Source organism: Lithobates pipiens, unplaced genomic scaffold (assembly GCF_037356315.1).
Source record: "Lithobates pipiens isolate NorthernLeopardFrog02 unplaced genomic scaffold, aLitPip1_a1.2 Scaffold_18, whole genome shotgun sequence".
NCBI classification, from domain to species: Eukaryota; Metazoa; Chordata; class Amphibia; order Anura; family Ranidae; genus Lithobates; species Lithobates pipiens.
In genome coordinates, this window is record NW_027507758.1 from 132,185,922 (window position 1) to 132,211,460 (window position 25,539).

The 25,539-nt window shown below is 42.4% G+C and overlaps 1 protein-coding gene across 1 annotated transcript; it reads left to right on the top strand.

Annotated features, from left to right (window-relative positions):
• Nucleotides 1–321: 321 nt before the first annotated feature.
• On the top strand, nucleotides 322–25,263 carry DRC8 (dynein regulatory complex subunit 8). Its single transcript, XM_077486137.1, has 7 exons — nucleotides 322–394; nucleotides 11,035–11,119; nucleotides 15,402–15,474; nucleotides 18,614–18,693; nucleotides 24,360–24,402; nucleotides 24,857–24,923; nucleotides 25,024–25,263. The coding sequence occupies exons 1-7, from the start codon at nucleotides 370–372 to the stop codon at nucleotides 25,134–25,136; spliced, it is 486 nt and encodes a 161-aa protein (XP_077342263.1). The 5' UTR covers nucleotides 322–369; the 3' UTR covers nucleotides 25,137–25,263.
• Nucleotides 25,264–25,539: the final 276 nt, after the last annotated feature.

A 25,539-nucleotide genomic window follows, 5' to 3' on the forward strand; every position in this document is an offset into this window, starting at 1 on the left:
ACAGCTGCACCAGATTTTGCTCTCTACCGGTTTTAGTAAATCAAACAAGGAAGAACAAGGAAAGTCCTGCATCTGCCCACATGCTGTTTCTGTGACTGCTCGGGGAAGCAAGAGGCTGAGACTTGCAGGAAATGCAGCCAAAACCTCCACAACATGATACAAGCACAAGCAGAACCTGTTCTTCCTGTAATGCTTTATGGCGATAGATTTTAGGTGCATATACCGCCACCTACTGGGTGGATGCGTGAATGCTTTTCTCCCCTCTACCACCAGACACATTCAGGGCAGACTTCCCTAATTAAAGATGGCAGAATGCGACCCGCCCCCTATTGAAAGGTGGTGTTCCCATGGTAACCGAAGGCAACAGCTATGGCTGAAGAGAGAGAGGCTGCTGGTAAGTGAAACTAGAATTTAAAAAAAGAAACGTATACATAAACCAGAAAATCACATGTAAAGTGATTGAACTGAAATTAGCATTGAATGAGAGTTTGCAAATTTAAAGAGAAGAAGAAAAGAGAGGTGGAGTTCATTTTTTTTAACCTGTACTTTGCTGGTTGACTTACTTGGTGTAGAAGTAAGTTCTGAAAGCAGCTTGGAGTTCTGTTTTTTTTTCCAAGTTGCTGTCATGTGGGCTCCTGTAGGCAGGCGGAATGAAATATACTCATCAGGTGCATGCTGGGAAATGTGTGTAAAAGTGCATGCGTTTTTTACACATGCACATGCTTAAATGTCTGTATGTTTATATGTGTAAAGTTCCTATTTTGTTCCTTCTAGCCTTGTTTTAAAGCCAGGATTTATATTTATGCATGTAAATTTTCTTGGACGCATATTTTTCTATTTCGTTTTTACAAGTCTGAACACAGCACAGGTTTACAGATCTTAGCTGTGCTTACATAGCTGTGTGCAACGGTCGATGGAAAATTTCACTCAGATCTGTACAATATGGACACTGTACTGATCAAAGTGCAGCTTTCTTTACACACGTGTGCACAAGCCCTATTATTAAAAGAGAAGTAAAGGTTTTTTGCATCTGTCCCCCGGCGCCTCCGCACTGAGAACCAAGCGATCGGATGCCACCGATCGCTCGGTTTTCAGAGCTCCGTGAGCAGATCGCTGTAGATGGTCAGTCACAGCTCTCTACACTTCTCCCTCCTCGCTCACTGGGCTGTGGAGGGGACGGCTCGCTGAGAGGCTGGGCCGGGGTCACAGTCCAGGGATCTGGCGAATCCCGAATCCCGCGGTCACGAAGACGTGGAGCCTGGATAGGGCCGAGGGCTTTCACACTGGAGCAGTCCGCTGGCAGGATGCCAAAAAAGTCCTGCTAGCAGCATCTTTGGAGCGGTGAAGGAGATGTGTATACAATGCTCCTTCACCGCTCCTGCCCATTGAAATCAATGGGGCAGCGCGGCTATACTGCTGGCATAGGGCTGCTGCATCGGTGCTTTGCGGGTGGTTTTAACCCTTTTTCAGCCGCTAGCAGGGGTTAAAACCACCCCGCTAGCAACCGAATAGCGCCACTAAAACAACGCTAAAAATATTACCATTTTACCACTGACGCCGCTCCCGCCCAGTGTGAAAGAGGCTATAGACTGTAAGCGTGCAGCATTTTTTAACATTAGTGTTAAATAAAATGCAGCTTTCAGGTTGCTGTATGGTATTATAGCATTTTTGTTTATTATTATTATTGGCTTTTGTTGGTTAAGCTGCAGCTGCCAGGCTACAGCATGTTATTATTGCTCTTAGTTGTTTTTTTTAAATGATTTACAAATGTCAGGTACATTTATTTAATGCCTTTTTTAAAGCAGTATTAAACCCAAAAGCAAATATTTGTTATATTGCAGCTTTATCAATTTTTAGATGCAATGGATTCATTATTTTTATTTTTTAGACTTTCTTCTATTTTCATCTAGTGATCCTGCCAGTGATTTTTTTTTGTTTTTTGTTTTAAGAACAACCTCTTTAGATATATCAGTTTACAGGGATGAGACAACCCATTTACCAGTGACAGGGGTGCTTACAATGGTCAGCTTTTACTTTTTTAGCCTTAAGAATGAACAAAGCTATCTTGTCCATAATTCACTCAGATCAGGCAGGGTTCATGCCTCGAGAATCTACAGCTATCAACCTACGCCGACTGTTTGTTAATTTACAATCTATCGCCGATAACATGGGAAACAGGGCATTGCTATCACTCGACGCCCATAAGGCCTTTGATAGCATCGAATGGTCATATTTGTGGGCCTTAATGTACAAGTTTTGGGTTTGGAACAAATTTTATAGAATGGGTCCAATTATTGTATAGCTCACTGAAAGCAGCCGTCAGGGAGTCTCGGAGGGTGTCTCAATAGTTCCATCTATTTAGGGGCACCAGACAGGGATGCCCCCTATCACCCTTACTGTTTGCCCTGGCCATAGAGCCGTTGGTTGCATGTATCCGAGCCAACGACACTATCAGAGGTTTTCAGTATGGAGAGCTACAAGAAAAATGTATGATGTATGCAGATGACACCATGCTCCTTCTGGGCGACGCTAATACGTCACTGCAGGAAGCTATGGAGGTGATTCGGACCTTTGGCCACTATTCGGGCTTAGTGATCAATTGGACCAAGTCATCTCTTATGCGATTGGACAATACACCTGATTCACAGGAATCGACTCTATTAGACACCCCTGTGTCCAGGGAATTTAGATACCTGGGAGTTCAGGTTACACCCAATCCTCTGGACTATATCAGATTAAATCCATCCCCTCTACTGAATCGATGCAGAGATCAGGTGAAGGTGTGGTCAAAATTAAAAATGTCCCCGGTGGGTAGGATAAACTTGATCAAAATGATCCTAATGCCACAACTTCTAAACATACTCCACAATTCCCCCATGGTAGTTCCCCTAAAATAATTTAGAATTATTAATTAAAAATTTTAGTAATTTTTTAAAAATGTATAATATATATTATAATAATATATTATTATAAATGATATAATTTTTTTTATTAAAACTCGAACAGCTACAATGCCTGAAGGAGGCAGAAGGGCTTGCTCTCCCAAATCCATGGTTGTATTATGTGACCTCACAACTCTGACATATAGCGAGAGTGCTGGGCCCTTTGAAGACTCCAGTGCTTAACTTGGTCGACCCGGTAGTACACCTACTTCAGATAGCAACGGTGGGTGAGGTGGCGGAGGGCCTGGAGGCACTAAGGTTTGCTAAATCCAAACTTACAATTTGATGCAGAAAGTATGGTATAAAGGAGCACTACAACAGGTGGAAGGTTTCACTAGGTACAGCCCTATTTGGGGAAACAGGCGCTACTTGGAACTGGAAAAATTGCAATATGGCATGAGATGGCAGAAATATGGTATTATACATCTGACACAAATATTTAAAGATGGTAAATTACGTTCCTTTCCTGCTCTACAGGTGGTATTTAATCTACAGTACCTGCCCCCATGCAGTTTTACTATTGCCAGCTCCAACATGCGGTGAGGGCCCAATCGAATAGTGACACGTGGATACAGAATCACACTCCCATCTTTAATTACATGAAGGAAGTAACCATATATAAAGGGTACATATCAGGCAGCTATTCCATGCTCCTCACCAAGTTCCTTCCTGACAATACTACAGGGATCATATCCAAGTGGGAAAGAGACATAGGCCCCTTTGAGGAAGACCAATGGGAGGAGGCACTTGCAGCAGTTCCCTTATGTTCCCTAATCGTGGCTCAAAGATTGTGCCAATTGTATATTCTTCTCTGTGCACACTACACACCAGCTAGGTTGGTGAGAATGGGGGTGAGGGATGACCCTTCCTGTACTAGATGCAAGAGGGATCACTGGGATCTGATCCACATGTTGTGGAGGTGTCCCAAATTGCATATTTATTGGAAGGAGGTACTGGATATAATCAACCGTGTATTTCAGGTTCAGCTGAAGGCATACCCCAAATTGTGCTTACTGAGTATTATAGACAATGTCCCCGAGGAGGAGCCCGCCAGGATAGTGATATCCAGGGCTCTATTCCAGGCCAGGAAGTTTATTTTGAGGCACTGGAAGGCGGAGGAACCCCCTAGAAGTGGGGAATGGTTAAACCAAATGGGGGATACTATCAGATTAGAGAAATATATCTACCAGCATAGAGGGAGTATGATGAAATTTGATAAGATTTCGGCAAGCTGGTGGACTGTCCCTGGATTAGCGACAGTTGATCTGATCTTGGATCGTCTTCTATTATAAAGGAGGAAAGGGGGTGGAAAGGGACCCTAGCGATCCCATTCCCTGGCAACAGACTGTTGGAAGAAAGGAGGCTGTAATTTTTAATGGTGCCTGATGTTTTTATTTCCTGATATGTGTTGCCTCATTATCTTTATGGAGTACATCATTAGGTGATGCAATCTGCAAGTTCTACTGTGTATCAATGGATTGATGACGGGAGGCCAATTTGTAAAATGATTGGGTGTACGCCGGTACTGTATATATTCATGTTGTGTTTTTAAATTTTTTCAATAAAACCCTATTTGATGTAAAAAAATACTATGCTCAGGAACCAAAGCATTATGTTTGCCGCATGTGTACAGCCCTGTCAGACAGTATGTAAAGGTCTTCTGGGCTGCGGTCTGTGCAGGCAGCTGCATTGGTAAGCTGGCAGGCATTGGATGGATGGAGCTGATAGGTAATTAAAGCGTGTCTTATCTGGCATGCACTCCAGCCTGCTGCAGGGGGAAGCATCAGGAGGCATGCCCCATGACCTCAACGTGTTTCGTCATGCCCACCTCAAATTTTTTTTTACCAGAAGGCAGGCCCCATATTGAAGATGTGTGCTCTGCAGTAAAATATACTTACCTGCCTCTCACAGCCTTTTGTGAAAAGAACACTATGGTGCACTGCCTGAAATTTATCTTGTGGAAGAAAATCAGTCAGGGGAATTCAAACTGGCCCCAACAGATTTTTGGGAGTAGTTCCCTTAGGAACTACCTGAACCTAATTCAGGCAAGCATTTGCACCAGTGTTAGTAACATTACTGACACGTGCAGCAAATTCAGGTCGTTCTTACTTTCGCCACTTTAAGAATTTATCGCTGTGGCAGCAACAAATTCTTAAAGAAAGGTTTTTTTTTTTTTGCAGCAGCACGTGTACAATCTTGGTAAGTTGCACATAGAGTTGCCACCTGTACGGTTTTCTCCTGCCCCGGACACATCACACGGACATTCACACGGATTGCACCGAGAGTGACATGTCTCCCCTCTCCCTGACAGCAGCTTGGTTTAGCAGAGCAAAGTGTCAGTGTATCAAAGCTCCTCCCCTCCTCCTTCTCCATTCTGTACACACATAAGGAGGAGGGGGGAGCAGGGACACACTGATATCAGGTCTGTAGAAAGTTTTTATTATGCTCTGTAGATGCAGGAGGGAGGGGGAAAGAGCGGCTGGAAAGGAGGACAAGGTAGAAAATATGTGGAGTGATCGAGGGGTTAGTAGGATATGTGCTGGGGGGGGGGGAGGTGCTTTGACAAGGAGAAGATATGCTAGAAGTGTGGATTGGATTTGAAATCTGACAACCCCTCCTAGCACTATCTCCCTTCCTTCCCAAAGGACCCCTCCAGCACATATGCTACCCCCCCACCCCTCCCCCTTGCACTGGCCCTCTTGTCCCAGCACAAATGGGCACAGGCTGCATATGATGGGCACAGAGGCTGTATGATTGGCACAAAGGCTGCATATGGTGGGCACAGTGGCTGTATGATGGGCACAGAGGCTGCATATGATGGGCACGGTGGCTGTATGATTGGCACAGAGACTGCATATGATGGGCACAGTGGCTGCATTTTATAGGGCACAGTGAGGCTGCAATTGATGTTTTTTTTTCCAGAATTTTTCAGTTTGTTTGCGCCCCCAGAAAAGTTTTGAGCACCAGCCGCCACTGCCCCCCCAGCAAATATCCAACTCTCCCCATCCCCCTGCTAACACTAACCCTCTCCCCAGGACTTATGTGACCCTGGCATTCCGTGCAGAATACTCACAATTCAGCCACGCGCACTGTTTGCTGCGGCGAGCTATGCGCCACATTACTACTCTCTTTCAGGCCACCAAAAGTGTCCCAGGTCTTTTACAATCTTATAGCATATACCCCCCCCCCCCCCCCCCAACCCCCAAAAAAAAATCCTGCAGGGACGAGTGTGTGGGGGAACATAAACATCAGGAGGAATTTTATATATAAAAAAAAAATTAGCAGACAGAATCTGGAGCAGCTGTTCACAGTAAACCAATTCAACGTGTTCAGTCAGGCGGCTTCACACATGTAAACAAACGCCTTATTCACACTGTACAGGCCTCTGTGCCAGTGTGATGAAGCCAACCCCTGTACAGGATTAAAAAAAAACTCAGTCCTATTTTGTCTTTTTTGCCATTCACTACCTAATTTGCAAATTAGAAGAATATTTTAAGAAATTTAACATTAGCAACAACGTAACTGTTTATGGTTTGCCTTGACAACATTGATTGCAATTTGTCTTTTGATATGCGTCAATTATTTTGTACTGGAACACCCATACATAGTCAGAGAAAGAAGTGTGTAAATAAAAGGACAAAGGCCAGATGCTAAGCAACCCCTGTGTGCTAAAATGCTTTGCTAATACATAAAGTTAGCCATACATGAGAGGCCTTTGTTTTCATAGCCAGTATCCTGATAAATGAAAAAGCGAATAAAAAAAAAAAACTCAGGAAAAATTGTTTTTATTTTGTTATAAAAAAAACTGTATTGGTTACTTTTATATGTACATGACCAGAGACTATAGTAAAGGAAAAATAATTTTTATATGACAAATAACGCTTGTTATAGCTTTATGAATTGAGCCTATTTTTGGTGAGAATGTCAGTTTAAAGCACAAGTTTACATATGATGAACTTGTACTGTATTTAACTGCCCACCACCCACCTTAGTACAGTCTGCTATTTCTAATACTTGCCTTTCTCCCCATTCCAAATAATGCTGTCCGTTCTTATAAAGTGCATGCTTGTGACATTTTATCTGAAAATGACCCGTATATAGTTGGTGCCAAAAGATGGTGCATGTACATGTATTTATTACTTGAACCTCTATTCCAAGCCCCAACATATGTAATCTCGTATGCCAGTTGGTATATGACTTCTGCACATACTCACAAGTGTATAGTTTACTAGTACAGACCATACATGGGTCGAATTCCGAACAAATTTTCTTTCAAGAATCAGAAATTTTGTGCATTTTGTGATCTAATGATGCAACCATTGATTTCAAAATTTGACTAACAAAGCCTTCAATTTCAGCTCGTGTTGCTACAGAAAATAATTTTCATGGTCAGGAATCTTTTTTTCTTTCTGGAATTTTCTATTCTTGTGCTTATGAACATTTCCTTTTCGACTATATTTCTCACACGATTCTCCCATCATTAATTAGAAAATCATTCATTTTTAAAAAAAATTCCAACATGGCCGACCACTCAACTTCAATGGCCGCACAAAAACCGGGCGTTGCTGCGGCTCACTAATGGTGTGCAATTCGAACGATAATTCTTAGATAGGATTTTTGAAAGAAAATTCTATCGGAATTCGACCCATGTATGGCCTGGCCTAAGAATTTCATTTTGTATGTTAATCTCCTGGAAAAGATAGCAGTTTGGACATTTAAAAATGTTAACAGTTTTTAATTTACTGTAGACCTGCCACAGCATAGCCAGTGTACACTTGGACAATGGAGCAATCTCGACATTCAAAATGCTTGTTAGTAAATTCAGCATATGGGTGATGTAGTCTGTGCATGCTTAGACACACGCAGCTTGGGCTCATAGTAAATACTGCAAGTATATAAACTGATTATCCCCACAAATGCGCTCACTGTATCACCGCGTCATTGGATGTGATTGACAGCAGCGCGAGCCAATGGCTGCGCTGCTTTCAATCCATCCACTCTAGCCAATCAACGGCCAGGCTGAGCGGTGAAGAGGAGATCAGGGGCGAGCGCAGCAGGTGAATGGGCTCAGGTAAGTAAAACGGGGAGGGGGGGCTGGGGGGGCCAGTATTGTTGGATGTTTTTTCACCTTAATGCATAGGATGCTTTAAGGTGAAAAAACGCAAACCTTTATAACCCCTTTAAGCTTTATGTTATTGTACTGTGCAAATCTCAATATTAACTAAAAGCAGAACAGTACTCATCACCACCCGAAAAAACCCAAATCATCCATAACTCACACCAACCAGGACAAGCGGATGTTGTCGAAAAGCTTTTTTGACATCAAGTGATATGATAGCGACATCCTGATCAGGGTGTGATTTTGCATATACCAACACCATCAGTATCCTATGAATGTTTAGGGTGATGGATCACCCTGGAACAAAGCTAGATTGGGCTGGGTGTAGAAAAGAGCGGAGTAAAGGAGCTAGACGGGAAGCAATTATTTTGGAGAGAACTTTAACGTCCACATTGATTAGGGAGATTGGTTGGTAAGAGCCTGGGTGTAAGGGGTCCTTTCCTTTTTTGGAGATCAGTTTAATGTGTGCCTGTGTTCCCGTAGGGAGATGGAGGCCATTATCCCCCATGGCAGCAAAAACATGCTTCAGGGTGAAAGGGTTTGCTAATTTAAAAAAATCAGCCATGTAGCCATCTGGGCCTGGGGCTTTGGCAGATGCCAGAGACTTAATAGTCAGCTGGATGTCTTCAACGGAGATGGGAGCATTGAGCGCCTCCAAGTGGGCACATTGAAGTTTAAGTAAATGGGTCTTAGCCAGTAAAGCTTTTTGCAGTTGTTTGGTCAGTCGAATCTGCGGAATATAAAGTTGTATAGTAGTCTGCAAGTAATTTACTAATTTCCACAGGTGAGGTAACCAGGGAGCCAGCCGCGTTTAAGACAGAGATATGGGTGGGTCGCCTTGGCCCTGAGCATTGCTTAGCCAATAGTTTGCCCGCCTTGTTACCAAACCTGTGAAAATGTAAAGTAGAGTAGGATGTTTTAGTCACTTCTTGCAGCTCTGCCCATAGGTCAAAATTACGTTTAGCTTGTAGCTACATTTGTATGTTATCGGGGGGTGCGATTAAGTGTTAGTTGTTTGTACGCCGAGCGTAAAGCCCCCACAAGTCTACAAAATGAATAGAAATGATGGACTGTGCTAAAAGGGTAGAGTCAGAAGTTAGGTAAGTAAATTTTGAGGCTTGCGGGTTAGATCTCTTGTGCAGTCTGCCTATATGGACATAACAGAATTGAAGTCTCCACCTACCAACTGGTTGCTTGCTCCTCTCCTAGGGGAGAAGTGTGAGCCTCAGGGAGGGGGGGAGGGTGGGTGTGGGTAAGGAATAGAGAGGAGGGGTCAAGAGAGTGGTAGGGGGCAGGGGGGACCTGTTCTAAGCTGGGTGAAGGGATAGGCTCTTGAATGAACCTATAGAGAGAGCAAGGAGTTGGCTAACTGCGTTAATCTTAAAGGTAACCTTAGACATGAATAGCCATGTGCATCGGTGGTGAAATAAACGCTTAACTAGCAACCATACATGAATAGGGCAACGGTTTAGCCTATAAAATGCAACAGGGAGTTCAAAGGGGGAAGAGAGAAGGGGAGTGATACTACCCACCTCCTATGTGATTCCAGTGATGGAAAGTCCCAGAGGTCCTTTCCGGAGTGGACTTCATGGTGGGTAAAGCAGCTACACTTGTAAGGAGGCTTAGTTGGAATGCGTTGTTGTTTAGGTGGCGTGGAGGAAGTATTAGCAGATGTTGAAGAAGAGCTCTCAGCAGAGTTGATGTGTTCCATTTCTGTGCCAGAGGCATTGATGTACTGTCCTGCATGTTCTGGGGAGGTAAAACTAAGATGTTTCCCTGTGTGTGATTGGATATGTAGGACTGTCAGATAGGCTAGGGAGAATTTAACTTGATTATTGTATAGTGTCGAGCAAACTGGAGAGAATGCCTTCCTGTTTTATTACTTCCATTGAATAGTCTGTGAAGAGCAGCGGGTTTGTGCCATCAACGGAGAGAGAATGTGAATGGCTAAATTTCTGCATAATCGCATTTTTGTCACCATAGTTGAGACATCTGACAATGACATGGCGAGGTTTGGTGCGATTTTCTGTATACTGACCAAAGCGATGAGCATATTTGATGTGCTCATCGCAGGGAATGCGGTGCAGGGAATGCAAAGCCTCAGTTGCTCAGAGATTCGTGAGCTGTGTATTGAAAACTGATTCTGGTGCAGCCCGATTAGGTGCAGATTGTTCCTTCTTGAGCGATTTTCCAAATCATCTAGTTTATCCAACGTGTCCCTGTTAGAAGCAGATATGCGTGCTAGCACAGCGGAGTTGGCAATGGATTCATCCTCCAGCGAGGAGATCCGTTCCTCCATGTGTGAGATTCTCTGAGCCTGTGCAGTCAGAGAAGGGCCAAGGAGAGTGACTACTTACTGCCTGTGCTATACCTGCAGGAGAGGCAGTTGCTCCTGATATCGTGGGAGAGTGTCTCAGTTGCACAGGGAGCGGCTGCCACGCTACCATTCCCCGGGGTTGTATTATGGAGGACACCGCTCGGGAGTACGATCGCTCCACAAAGCGATCCATGGGGTCACAAAAGGTAGCGGGAATAGAGTGGGGTCTCGCGAAGCTGCAGCAGGCTTTATTAGTCATTTATGTGAAGAGTGCGGCAGGAGCTGTGTCTGCTCACCACCTCCTCATGTGGCACTGCAAGTGGAAATGTTAATACATTTTAATACAGATTGAAGAGTTTGAGCTGTTGAGCTATGTAAACAGTTTTTTTTTTTTCTTAACCAAAGCAGGCAAATGGAAGTTACATTGCAAAGGATTTTGAGAATCTAAGTAATATAGTTTTACTAAATCCTGCTGTTGGAGTCAGTAACGCTGCATGCTATACTATTAAAATTTTAATTGAATGTGCTGTTAGAACAGACTACCCATTGTATGGTGATCCCTTATTATGAGAATTCAAATATCACAAAAACTGGCAATCGCAAAACTAAGCTGTTGCTATTTTATTAAATATCTCTTCTCTATTATTCTATTACAGAAGCACTTGTGACAGATCTGCAGAAAAAGATCACTGAATCATTTGAAGTGTTTGACCATGAAAACAACAAAACTGTAGATGTCCGGTAAGATGGCTAAAATTTTGGAATGACCATGTATATGCACCAAATTAAAATTAAATTAAAAAACGCAAAAATCACCTGAGTGTTTTCATACAGTAAGATGAAAATTAATAAATGTATAACTAGTGCTACTACTACAAGTGACATGGATCCTAAGGCCCAGTTCACACTGCCGCAACTTTGAAGTCGACATCCCATCGTGACTTTGACCCTATTTAACAGAAGTTAATGCAAGTCATGCTGAAGTTGCACCAGAAGTAGTGCCGGAACCTTTTTATAAGTTGGAGCGACTCAAGTGGCTCCTGTTAGAATGGTTCCATTGCATTTAATAGGGTGTGACCAAAGTTTGGAGCGCATGTCACACCAGTGTAACCCGGGCCTAAAATATAATTACATTTTTAAATTGTGTTTCTAATATTGAGTTACCCTAATACTAGACATACACATGCAATAGACATACACATGATAAAACGATAATTCTCCCACTCTACAAGTCTCTGGTCTGGTCGCACCTAGAGGGTAAAGGACCACACAAAGCCGCAGATGGCAAGAAAGCGCCCTGAGGCGATTCAGTTCGCATAGGTAGCGCTATACAAGTCACTCTCTCTCTCTCTAGAGTATGCCGTCCAGTTCTGGGAACTAGTCCTCAGGAGGGATGTGCTGGAACTGGAGAGGGTCCAGGGACTAGAAGATCTCAGCTATGGGGAAAGACTGCAAGCATTGAACTTATTCTCTCTGGAGAAGAGACGCTTGATAGGGGATATGATTCAGTGTGCAAATACTGTACTGGTGACCCCACAATAGGGAGAAAACTTTTCCGCACAAGGTAATATAAAAAGACATGTGGCCATTCACTAAAATTATAAGAGAAACACTTTAACCTTAAACTGTGTAGAGGGTTCATTACTGTAAGAGTGGTAAGAATGTGGAATTCTCTTCCATAAGCAGTGGTTTCAGCGGGGAGCATTGATAATTTCAAAAAACTATTAGATGGGCACCTAAACAACCACAAGGGTGTACAATACTATTAACATAAAAACACACACAGGTTGGACTTGATGGACCTGTGTCTTTTTTCAACCTCACCAACTATGTAATTCACTCAATTTCAAAATCTTTTAACCAAATGGACCAATTTAACCTACCATCAACCGTTTCTACTGAAACTATAAAAGTCAAGCATAGCCAGAGTCCAGTAACCAGATCGGGTAGTCAGCCAGTCCAAAGTTCAATAACCAGATCGGGTAATCAGCCAGGCCTGAAGTCAGGGATCCAAGTAGAGCAACTGTAAGCAGGATAAGGAGCCAGGAGGGATGTCAGCAAGCCAGTCTTGAAACAAACCGCAGGAGATGATTCCTTGTGATGTGACCAACGCGAAGGCAAAGGTGAAGTGAGCTGGAAGGCTTTAAGTAGGCAGGTCAGACGAGCATCATCGGGAACAGCTGGTAACTGTGGAGAGAGAAGAGAGCTGGCAATTAGCCGAGAGCTGAGCGGCCAGCCCAGAGAAAGAAGGGCTAAGCCAGCCCTGACACTATTCCAGCGCAGTTCCACCTCAAGGCAAGGCAAAAAAGCCTTGTTTTCTACCTAGCTGGTTCACACCACTGTATAGTGATGGTGTGCGCTTAAAATAAGTACTGTATGCACTGCTTTTTTTCAGCCCACCACAGCCCAATGCATTCCACTGCCTTGTACCACACTTTGGCTAATAGAGCTCAAAGAAAGGTCACTGTGGAACATTTCAATAAAGTTTGTTTTAAAAAACAAAAAGCACATTGGCACTGCTTTCATCCTACTGCACACCAGTGGCTGTGTTCTAACGCATCTGCTAGTGTGAACCAGCCCTAAAACTATCAGCATGCTGGCAAATATGTGAATGTGGGTTCATGGTGCTGTATAGGGGTCATGGCTAAAAAGGTTCTACTGCCATTATATATTACACACTACAGTCCTTGTACACAAGAAGCCAAGGTCCAAGCAGGCTACCACCATGTTCATATGAAGTGGCACTGGAGTGCTGTCACTGCTCTCCAGTCCTTACGGACTCACACACACACACACATACACACACACACTTGTGGCCACATTGTTGGCACACTTTGTTCACACAAGGCTTGTCAAAATTCTTTACCGCCAACAGCAGGCAGAACCAGAACATCTTCTGAAAGTAGTGGGACTGTGTGCAAGATCATAAGTTGGCCCCTTTTCTTAGTGTAATAAGTGTTAGATAATATAGCGTAATAAGTGCTGGAAGATGCAGTGTAACTCAAGTGGCATATTATAAAGTGTAAATAGTGTCAGGGGATACAGTGTAATAAGTAGTGGATTGTAGAGGTATAGTATGTCAAACAATTAAAAGAGAAACAGTGCCTTCTAAGTGTAGCATAAAAGTACTGGCTTTATTAACAACTTGCCAACCAGCCGCCAACATTATACTGCAGCAGGTCGGCTTGTTCCCGCGAAACACCATTGCTGTACGATGGTCCCTTTAACAGCTTTAGCAGGCACGCATGCACCCGCTGCATGGCAGGGGGGCTCCGCAGAGAGCCAGAACGGGGATCTGTCAATGTAAATAAACAGATCCCCGTTCTGTCAGGAGAGTACAGTGTGATAGTCTGTTCCTAGTGATTAGGAACAGCAATTTCTCTGTACTATCAATCAGTCCCCCTCCCCCACAGTTAGAAACACCTCCCAGGGAACACATTTAGCCCCTTGATCACCATTAGTGTTAACCCCTTCCCTGCCAGGGTCATATATACTGCAATCTGCATTTTTATAGCACTGATCGTCCCCCACCCACTGTCTTCTGGGAGACACACAGGTCCCAGAAGACAGCAGGGACCAGTCAGGATGCGCAGTGCGACTCACGCATGAGCAGTAGGGAACCAAGCTGTGAATCAACAAAGCTTCACTTTCTGATTCCCTCACTAAAAATGCCGGTGCCTCCACAAGGGAGCCGAGGGACAGGTCGGCTTCTGGTGAGGACATTGCAGGCACCCTGGACAGGTAAGTGTCTTTATTTTAATAGTCAGTAGCTGCAGTATTTATAGCTGCTGACAGGAAGCTATCATGCTGGGGATTGGTGGTTTTGAACCACTGCTCTGCAAATTACCACCTCTTTCTCTTCCAGTTTGCTGTCACCTTATGGTCATACTAAGACCCCTTTCACACTGAGGCACTTTGTTGCTAAAAAAAAAAAGGACCTGAAAAGCTCACAAAAACCTATTTCCATTAAAATCAATGAATGCTTTCACACTGGGGAATTGCGCTGGAAGGGCAGTGAAAAAAAGGCCCCTCTCCTTTGAAATGAATTGAAAGCTCTTCAAAAGCGCCTGAAAAACTCTTCAAAAGCACTTTTACTAGAAGCTCCTCAGTGTGAAAGGGGCCATAATTTTATACTTTAGACGCCTTTCACACTGAGGCGCTTTACAGGTGCTATACGCCTGTTAACCGCCTCTCCTGTCACTCCAATGCGCTGGCAGAGGAGTGCGCTGGCAGGACGTCAAAAAAAGTTCTGCAAGCAGCTTCTGAGGCGCTTTAGGAGCGGTGTATACACCGCTACTAAAACGCCCCTGCCCTTTGAAATCAATGGGCAGCGCGGCCAAAGCGCCAGCAAAGCACCAGAAAAGTGGCGCTACTTCGCTGGCGCTTTGCTAGCACTTTTAACCCTTTTTCGGGGGTTAAAAGCATCCCGCTAGCAGCCGAAAAGCTCCGCTAAATGACTGTAAAGCGCCGCTAAAAATAGCGCCACTTTACTGGCGAAGGCCTCAATGCCCCAGTGTGAAAGTGCCCTTACAAATAAAATCCTATGTCTGGGTTTTCTAAAAAAGTACAAGAATTATGACATAATTACCGTACTATTCGACAGAAAGTGCTGTAAAGATATACAAACTACTGTATGTGTAGCAACATTATGTACATAAAAAAACAGAAAAAAATTATAACAATAAATAACTTGAACCATTAGTATAGTACAAAATGGTTAGTGGCACTTACCAGAGTACAAATTTGGGATTTTTAAAATTTTATTTACACACTTTATATAGTATATCACACTATCAACCTTATGAGCAAGACCTTACTTGTCCTCAGACTTCCTCTGAGATTTCGTGTCGCTTTCTGTGCTGAGGGGAAGCGAGGAGAAACCCCCCTAATACTGGGGGTGCAGACAGCAAAAAACAAACAAACAGAGCTTCTAACCCTTCCCTGCTCTTTCCAAAGCAAAATACTAAGTATGTCTGATTCTATCGTTTGGATGGTTACATTCACACATTACTGCTATTTACAGAGAAATTGGAACAATCATAAGATCATTAGGATGTTGCCCAACAGAAGGAGAACTTCATGATATGCTTGCAGAGGTAAGAGATTTTTGATGTGATGTCAAAATATTATTATTATTATTATTATTGGTGCAAGAGCCAGGAATCAGGTAGTTGGTGTAGAGGTTTAGTGCCAAAATCCAGCCTAAAAAAATCTAGATTATGTTAAACCTTAGGCCGGCCATACACAGTTTGAATCTCGGCTGGTTCAGCAGGTACTGGCTGAGATTCGAACCATTAAGGGGCAGGCTGAATGTACCAAGTTGATTGGTTTGATTAACTTGGGTACAACCAGCCTGCCGGATTCTCTTGCAATTATTGCTAGAAGTTGCTATAGAGCTAGCGATAATCGCTGTCTTCTCCTTGTGGGACATCTTCCCCCTGCCTGCCCCCACTCAGACAATGCAAACAATGGCTTGGCAGGAGAAATTCCCCTGTCAGCACTCTGTTAATGGGGGAAATCTTGCAAATTTCTTTCCTGCAACCCGTGGTTGCAGGAAAGAAATTTGCACCATGTATGTCCTGCCTTAATCTAACCCAGATTTAGCCTTCCTATAACATTTAACCTCACCCTGACCTAACCGCTGAGCTGCATTGTATTAAAGTAGGTTAATCTTTTTTTTGTTGCACATTAACCTGTGTTTTATTGAGCAGCCCATTCAAAATGGCGTGCTGGAAAGGTGCGGTGGGGTGCCGTTCAGATTGAATAGCACTGCATTGCACCAACACAAGTAGCAGGCGATGTCACATATTGTAGGAAACACTCACGTTCCCACAACACAGAATCGTGAACAGAGCCCACACACACAGTGGGAGGAATATTACCCCCATCATTTGTGTCAGTGGGATGAATAGTGGCCCTTCATTGGTGTCAGTGGGAGGAATAGTGCCCCATCATTGCTGTCATTTGGAGAAATAGTGCCCCTTCATTGGTGTCAGTAGGAGGAATTGTGCCCCATTATTGGTGTCAGTGGGAGGAATAGTGCCCTGTCATTGATGTCGGTGGAAGAAATGGTGCTCTTTCATTGGTGTCAGTGGGAGGAATAGTGCCCCATCATTGGTGTCAGTGGGAAGAATTGTGCCCCGTCATTGTTGTCAGTAGGAGGAATAGTGACCCTTCATTGGTGTCAGTGGGAGGAATAGTGCCCTTTCATTGGTGTCAGTGGGAGGAATAGTGTCCGTCATTGATGTCGGTGGAAGAAATAGTGCCCTTTTGTTGGTGTCAGTGGGAGGAATAGTGCCCCGTCATTGGTGTTAGTGGGAGGAATATTGCCTCATCATTGGTGTCAGTGGGAGGAATATTGCCCCATCATTTGTGTCAGTGGGATGAATAGTGCCCCTTCATTGGTGTCAGTGGGAGGAATAGAGTCCGTCATTGGTGTCAGTGAGCGGAATATTGCCCCAAGGGCCAGATAAAAGCAAGCAAAAGGGCCGCAGTTTGGAGACCCCGGCTCGGCTAGGTTGTGAGCAGTACCTTGGCCTCATCATGTACAGCGCAGGGTCATTAACCCTGCTTTTTATGGAGGACAAAAGCATGCAACCACCCAAAGCACCTTAAACGGGCAGCAGGGCAATGTTCACATAGATGAAGGGAGCCTGTTGGAGCTAGGAATAAGGTAGGTATCCCAGCACCCCTAGACTAAATTAGTGTTTAATCCCTGCAGCCCCTCTGCAAAGTAGATTTTGGCTGATTCCTGGAGTTCAGCTTTAAATTAATAAAACATAGGGAAATGTACATATATTGCAGAGATGTACTGAATGGATGTGTTTTTTTTTTTTGCATTGACATACTCTCTAATGGATTAGGGCCTTCCGGTTCCTACTGTATTGAATTTTATTGTAACTATACTGTCTACCTTGATGTTATAAAGTGATGTGCAAACTCTTGGCGCTATATAAATCTTCTATATATAGGATGATAATATAATATAGTATATACTGTGCGTATAATGATGATAATTACAATATACTGACTCTACTTTTGTAAGCATTAGTATAGTTAAACAGTATATTATAGTCATGTATTACCATCTAGTGGTCAGAAGCTGTAATAACATTTTCAGACTACATGCAGAGAAAAGTGCAGATGCTGACTCAGAATCAGATTCTTGCCAGCTGATCTAAATGCTGCCTGTGTGCATCTACTCCAAGGGCCCATTTACACCTACGTAGCATGCATTGTAAATCAAATGTATATGTGTGAATGGATTCTGATCGTTTCTGATCGATTCTGGATTCTGAACCGCAAAGCTTAGATATACAACAGCTACATAGCAAATAATGGAATTTCACTTATGTGTTTTAAAAAAGGTAGAAAAATAGGTACAGGCACTAACACATTTTATTTAGCTACAACATATGTTTAGATCCTACTTGGTGTTATCATTCTAGATTAGTGCTGGATAATAACATTTTTTCCGTTTTGTTAAACAATAAAACCTGTTAGCAGTTATAAAGTGCATGTGGCGTGCACATACAGCGCTGTGCAAGAGTTTTCGGCAGGTGTTCAAAATGCTGTATATCAAGAATACTTTCAGAAATAGAAGTTTTAATAATTTATTTTTTATCAATTAACAAAATGGAAAGTAAATAAACAGAAGAGAAATCCAAATAAAATCAATATATTTGATGTGACCACCCTCGGCAGGTGGGTTGTTCCAAACATCTTAGAGAACTAAATACAGATCTGTGGATGCCTTAAACCCCTCTGTCTCTTTGGCTTTATAGGAGCCAAAATATCATTTCCAGGGCTCTTTGTTTTTCTTTACACTGAAGATAGTTCCTAATGACATTGGCTGCATGTTTGGGGTCATTGTCCTACTGCAGAATAAATTTGGAGCCAATCACACGCCTTCCTGATGGTATGGGATGGTGGGTAAGTATCTGTTTTTCTCAGCGTTGAGGACACCATTGATCCTGAACGAATCTCCATCCCCATTTGCAGAAATTCAGCCCCAAACTTGCAAGAAACTTCCACCATACTTCACTTTTGCCTGCAGACACTAATTTTTGTACTGCTCTCCAGCCTTGCTTGCATGTCCTAGTTTTATTGTTTGGGTTAACCATAGATTTGCTTAAAATAGTTATTACCACCATACAACTTTAGTCAATAAGAGATCCTTGTTATAGATTTTGTGTTTTTCTTATCATTGTCTTTTGTTACCCCTTTATCACCTAGGTAGAGGAAGAAGAGCCTACAGGTTTCATTCGCTTTGAGAAGTTCTTACCAATGATGACAAAAGTATTATTGGAAAGAAGGTAGAAGATGCTTATACTATGTTTTAGGTTATTTTTCTTTTTTGTTATAGGAGGGCAGTAAATAGTCAATACTTGTACAAAAACACAGCCATTTTAGAAGACATTTGTGCTCATTTCCTTTAAATGGATGTTTGGGTGACTGTGTGAGGGCACATGTGACAGTGTTAGGGACATAACTATGGAGAGTAGAGGGGTTGTCACTGTGTGAGTTTTGGGGACTGTTTACTGGTACTCTTATTTAGATGCTAACTTTGTACTAAATTCTACGTAGAACAAAGCGCAAGCTCTCTTTCTTTTACACTCTATTTTTGTCCTGCTATCTTACCTTCCAATAGGCTTTAAATGTCATATTATGTAGATATATGAAAGTGGATAGCTAATAGTTTCACATTTTCTCACTGAACTGTAGGCAGATAAGAGACCACCGTTTTATGGTTCTATGTGTAATAAAGTGGCCTGGGCAGTAGTTACTTAGGCAGGCCATAGACGGTGCGAATTACTTTCCTGCAACCACAGGTTGCAGGAAATAAATTTGCACGTTTCCCCCATCAACACAGCCAGTGCTGACAGGGGAACCCCTCCTGCTGAGCAATTGTCTGCTCTTGGTGCAGGGTATCGCTATCGATAATCGCAAGTGAATGCGGCAGGCTGGTTATACCCATGTTGATCAATCAATCAACTTGGTACATTCAGAGTGCCCACACATGATTCAAATCGAGATTCAAACTATCTATAGCTGGCCTTAGTGGCCAGCAGATTGAACCACTGTGCACAGCAGGAGAACAGGAATCTAACACTCCCAGAAGTGTCGGATTCGAAAGATTCTTCAGGAAGCAGTTTGTATACAATACAGCAGAGATCAACAGCTTTGATGGTAGCAGAGGAAAGTAATACCTATCTTCTTTGTCACTTAGGGGCTCATGCACACAGACGCAGAAGGCCATACACCTCCAGGTTTCGGTGTGCAGTGGCAGAAAAGAGAAAGTATGGTTTTCTGCAGCAATTTGCCATAAAATGTGATCTGATCCTCATCTAAGTAACAACAATAGACAGAATGTTCTCAAGCTGATAACACACAAACAATTCTCTCCTCTTTATCAAACACACCTATTAACCACTTAAGGACCAGAAGGATTTGCCCGCTTAATGACCAGGCCATTTTTTGTGATACGGCACTGCGTCGCTTTAACTGTCAATTGCATGGTCGTGCGACGTTGTACCCAAACAAAATTGATGTCTTTTTTTTCCCCACAAATAGAGCTTTCTTTTGGTGGTATTTGATCACCTCTGTGGTTTTTATTTTGTGCGCTATAAACAAGAAAAGAGTATCAATTAAAAAAAATAAGTTATATTCTTTTACTTTTTTACTATAATATCCCCCAAATTTTTTAAAAAAATGTCTTCATCAGTTTAGGCCAATATGCAATTAGGCAAAAAGCATATATTGATTGGTTTGCGCAAAAGTTAAAGTGTCTACAAAATAGGGGTAGATTTATGGCATTTTTATTATTTATTATTTATTTATTACTAGTAATGGTGGTGATCTGAAATTTTTAGCATGATTGCGGCGGACAGATCGAACACTTTTGACGCTTTTTTGGGACCAGTAACATTTATACAGCGATCAGAGCTAAAAAAATAGCCACTGAATAATGTATAAATGCCACTCGCAGGGAAGGGTTTAACACTAGGGGGTGGGGTGATCAAGGGGTTAAGTGTTCCCTAGGGAGGTGTTTCTAACTGTGGGGGGGGGGGAGTTTACTGACTGGAGGAGGAGAGAGATCGCTGTTTCTGATCACTAGGAACAGCAGATCTCTCTCTACTCCCCTATCAGAATGGGGATCTGTATATACATACACTGATCCCCATTCTGGCTTTCTGTGGGGCGATTGCAGGTGGCCGGCGGACATCGCGGCCACGCACAGCGGCTCCGGCGTCACACCATGGGCACACGCGTGCCCCCTAACGCTCTTAAAGCATCCGACATACACCTACAGCAATTTGGGCAGCCGTGCCAACCTGTCACAGTATAATGATGGCGGCTGGTCGGCAAGTGGTTAAACATTCACAGTGCTGGAGGAAAAAATAAGTGCACCCATAGACTAATTACTTCAATGAAAGCTAATTGGGGCCAGTAGTTTGTACTCCTGGAGTCCAGTTGATGAAATTAATTAGTGTGGTTTAGAGCTACTTTGAATGATAAAAGACACTCAAACGTTTTAAGATAGCTGTTCATAAGAAGCATCAGCTGATGTGAACCATGCCTCACAAAATGGAGCTCTCTGAAGACATACAATCAAAAGTAGTTGATCTGCATAAGACTGGAAAGGGATACAAAGCAATCTCAAAGTTAGGCATCCGTCAGATGAATTGTCTATAAATGGAGACCATTTAGTACTGTGGCTGCTCTTCCTAGAAGATGGCACCCAACTAAGATGATTCCAACGTCACAGAATCTTCAAAGATGTAATGAAGAACCCGCAAGTAACAGCTAAAGGTTTGAAGACATCGCTGGAACTGGCAATCTTACCAATGGTGAATTATGGTGGAGAGAACATCATGAAGCTTAGCAGAAGTTGGGTGATGCCTGCTGAAATGACCCTAAGCATCAAAGTAAATCCGAAGAAATGGCCGCACACCACTGTAGATCAAAATCCTCTTTATTTGAACATTGCAAAAATTACAGGCATCAGAATTCTGGGTAGACGCATTTCGCACACTTCACCTTACATAATGACTAAGTGCAGGTGAAGTGTGCGAAAAGCGCCTACCCAGCATTCTGATGCCTGTAATTTTTGGGATGTCCAAATAGAGGCTTTCGATCTACAGTCAAGTGCAGCCATTTCTTCTAATTTCATTGTGTGCAGAGGCAAGCCGAGGCGAGCACCTACTGGATCATTAGGCTTCCTTATCTCACCTGGAGCGGCGAGTTTTCTTTTCCATCAAAGTAAATCCACCACACACTGGCTTTAGAAAAAGAAAATGCACCTTTTTGGATTGGCCCAGTCAAAGCCCAGACCTTGACCTCATAGAAAGGAAAACAAACACATACAGAAAATAAATGTCCCTACGATCTCCCGATGTCCTCCCGCTGTGTCCTTCAGTTGATGAATCCATTCCCTTCTCTGCAAGCGCCACGACGAAGGGTGCGGAGCCAGGTGGGAAATTCAAAAAAGTGCAAAACATAACATACACACAATACATTGTAATCTGTTAGGATTACGTTACTGTATCAAACCATTTCACTTCAGTTTTGTCCCTAGTGCTTTGTGCAGTGCCGGACTTGCACTTTTACTGTTCTTTCTGCCTGGAAACTTGAGAACGTCTATGGCATCCAAAAAGCATCCCTTTAGGTCAAAAGCAGTTTTAGAGCAGATAGAAATGGCTATAGTGAATTAGAATCACTTGCAGAATTGAGCGATAGTGATTAGTCGGGAAATTCGTCATCAGACATTGAAAGTGATGACAATGATGATTCTGCGACTTGGTGCTCTATTGACTGTGGTACGGATCAGGCAGTGCCTCCAAGATTCCCATTTACTGGAGCATCTGGTATGAAAGTAGACGTTGAACACGACAGCCCCTTGGCATACTTACAATTATTTCTGACCGATGAGGTTATTGAAAAAATAGTTACTGAGACAAACCGGTAAAAAGAGCAACAATTAGCTACTATGCATCAGAAGTTTCCAAGAAGCAGAAAGTGGGAACCAGTGACCAAAAGTGACATTTGGAAATTTCTGGACCTAATAATACCTCAGGGATTGGTGGGGAAACCCCTGCAGAAGTGGTATTGGATAACTAATAAATTACTTGCCACTCCATTCTTTGGCACAGTCATGTCAGAGTACAGATTTTCCCTAATCATGAAATATTTACACCTCGAAAACAACGAAGAATTTGATGAAATTACTCATCCTGCACCAAAACTAAAGAAAATTTGGGAAGTAACTCAAATTATTCTAAATTATTTCCAACTGCGCTATGCCCCAGAAAGAGATATCAGCATAGATGAAAGTCTAATGGCCTACAAGAGAAGGCTCAGCTGGGTACAATACATTGCATCAAAGAGAGCATGATTTGTGTAAAATTATACATCTTATGCGAATCATCAACTGGATACATTTGGAATTCAGTCATATACATTGGAAAAGGAACAAAATTCAATCCAAAATAAAGCAACTATGGAATGGCAACATCTTCTGTTCTTTCACTCATTGAGCCATTGCTAAATCAGGGCTATTGCGTAACAACCGTCAACTTTTATACGTCTTCTGCAAAACAAAACAGATGCCTATGAAACCATTAGGGCTAACCGGCATGACATGCCACCAATGTTTGGCAATAAGAAACTGAAGACTGGAGAAATGGTTGCTTGGCATAAAGGCAAAATGATGGCACTGCAATGGCGTAACAAGAAAGATGTGTGCCTAATGAGTACAGTTCATAATACCTCCACTGTTATGGTACGCAAGAAAGATGGGAAAGAAATCATGAAGCCACAAGTAGTGATAGACTACAATAACACCATGGGAGTTGGCAACAGAGTCAACCAAGCAATGACATTCTACCCAGCAATGAGGAAACGGCAAAAGAAGAACTACAAGAAGATCTTCAGGCATCTTCTTGTGCAATGCTTGTGGAATGCCTACATTCTGCTCAAAAAAGTGACAAGATTGTGATTCATTCTGACTTAATTTGGAAAGTTGCCGAACATATCTTTGTGAACCACCAAACACCAGCAATGCCTGTGAATAAAGCTGGACATCGTGCTGTTGGTGTTTTCCACCCAGAAGGTCGTCACTTCATGGACTACATCCCACCAACCGAGAAAAAGTCTGCACCTACAAGGCTGTGCGTAGTTTGTTGCTCAAAGTGAGATGACAGTGGAAAGAAAATCAGAAAGGAAACCAGGTTCCATTGTCCTGATTGTGACATCAGACTTTGTGCAGTCCCATGTTTCAAAATTTTTCATACCCGGGATGTTTACTAACCTAATATGCAGTGTCTAGTATTACAGTGACTAGTAATATTGCGCCCTTGTATGGACAAATTTCAGTGTTTTTGGTTTGCTTACATTATTGAATAAAATTTATTATTATTTTTTATAATTATTTATTATATTATAATTTAGGATTTTGTGTTTCAAACTTTATCATACCCAGTCTACTAGACTCTCTTGTTTAGACAGATGTAAGTGAGTTATTCCAAAGAATTACAGGCCTACAATATAAAACAACAAATTTTAATGCAAAACATGTTCCACTTTGGCATTCAAAAATACCGACATAATCAGACCGCCAGGGAGGTTAATCAGTGTGTTCAAAAAAAGGCACAAGAAATTAGAATTGTTTGTGTGTTATCATTGTTGTGACTTGGATGAGGATCAGATCACATTTTATGTCAAAGTGCAGAAAACTAGTTACTTCCAAGGGGTTAACATACTTTTTTTTTGCCACTGTATTTCTTCACCCTGGAGTCACATGGTATTGCTCATCCTCATAGGACCCCTATGACCTTTTCTGTGTTCCTGGAGAACAGACAGATTATTTTTCACTGTAATCTAATAATAGTGCATAGCAAAAAAAATTGTTTTGTTTTTTTACACATATTTTATTCATTTTTATTGGAACATTCTCTTACTCTTTTTATTAAATTTACTATAGGTATCGGCCAATTGCAGAAGATGTCCTTCAACGAGCATTTGAGGTTTGCCATTCTGTCTGTCTTAGTCCTACTTTTTTAGGGTTAGTTGGCCATGAGTCAGACTAAAGCTGACCAAACACCTATAGATTATCTGCAGATTTTCTATGGTTAGATGGAAAAAGTGCAACAGATTTCTCCATGTATGCTAAACTGTGTGGATGGAGGAATCTCCCACTGGGCCAAGCTTCAGTATCTTGCTAGTCGGTCCTGCTGGCTCTCAACCTAAACAATGCTTGCACCCAATCAGAATGTTCAGGTATTGTGAGAGCCAGCAGGGCCGACTAGCAAGGTATGGAAGCTTGGGCCAGTGGGAGATTCTTCCATCCACACATTTCAGCATAGATGGAGGAATCTGTTCCACTTTTTCCATTTGACTATAGAAAATCTGCAGATAATCTATAGGTGTATGGCCAGTCTTGCTCACAAGACCATTTCAAAACTATGTTTTCTTCTTTAGGTTTTAGATGAGAAGAAAAAGAGATTCCTCACTAAAGAAGAGTTAATTAAATACATGACAGAGGAAGGTAATGTATGCGTCAAGCTCAAGCCTATTGAATTTGCACTTTTCATATTGTAAACAATTAAGCAGCAGGTTATATTGTCTGTATATTGTCTGTACTGCAGGTGAACCTTTTACACAAGAAGAGATGGAGGAAATGATCTCTGCTGCAGTTGACCCAGACAAGAATATTGTTCCTTACAAGGACTATGTGTCAATGATGGTGGTAGATTATTAGTATCTCAAGGACATGTGTTGCATACCGTGATAAACCTATAGCCATGTTGATCATTTAAAAGTATCGTATTAATAAGTAAAGTATTGATTTCAAGGCTGCATTAAAGTTTTATATCATTTCATTTTAACATGTGTTCGTTTCATTTTCATTTATTCATAATTTTATTTACAAAGGTACTGGTAAGGCCATAGCAGACCATGGGAATGCAGTAGGGACCAGCAAAACTGGGAGAGGGAGAGATAGAAATAAGCTGATATATGTAAGAGCATACCTAATGTATAGGAAAAACTTTGGCTACAGCAGAGGATGATTACAACCCTGTCAGACTACTTTTTTTCTGTCTGTATACCAATTGAGGAAATTTCCCTTGACTTCTTGTCTCAGAGACCCAATCTTTCAAAGT

What these genes read in the sequence shown, in the direction of transcription:
- DRC8 (XM_077486137.1), top strand. Translation starts at nt 370, where the DNA reads ATGGCTGAAGAGAGAGAGGCTGCTG. An exon ending in TTCATGATATGCTTGCAGAG is followed by an intron (nt 15,475 to 18,613) that starts GTAAGAGATTTT and finishes TTTATCACCTAG; the next exon opens with GTAGAGGAAGAAGAGCCTAC. An exon ending in AAAGTATTATTGGAAAGAAG is followed by an intron (nt 18,694 to 24,359) that starts GTAGAAGATGCT and finishes AATTTACTATAG; the next exon opens with GTATCGGCCAATTGCAGAAG.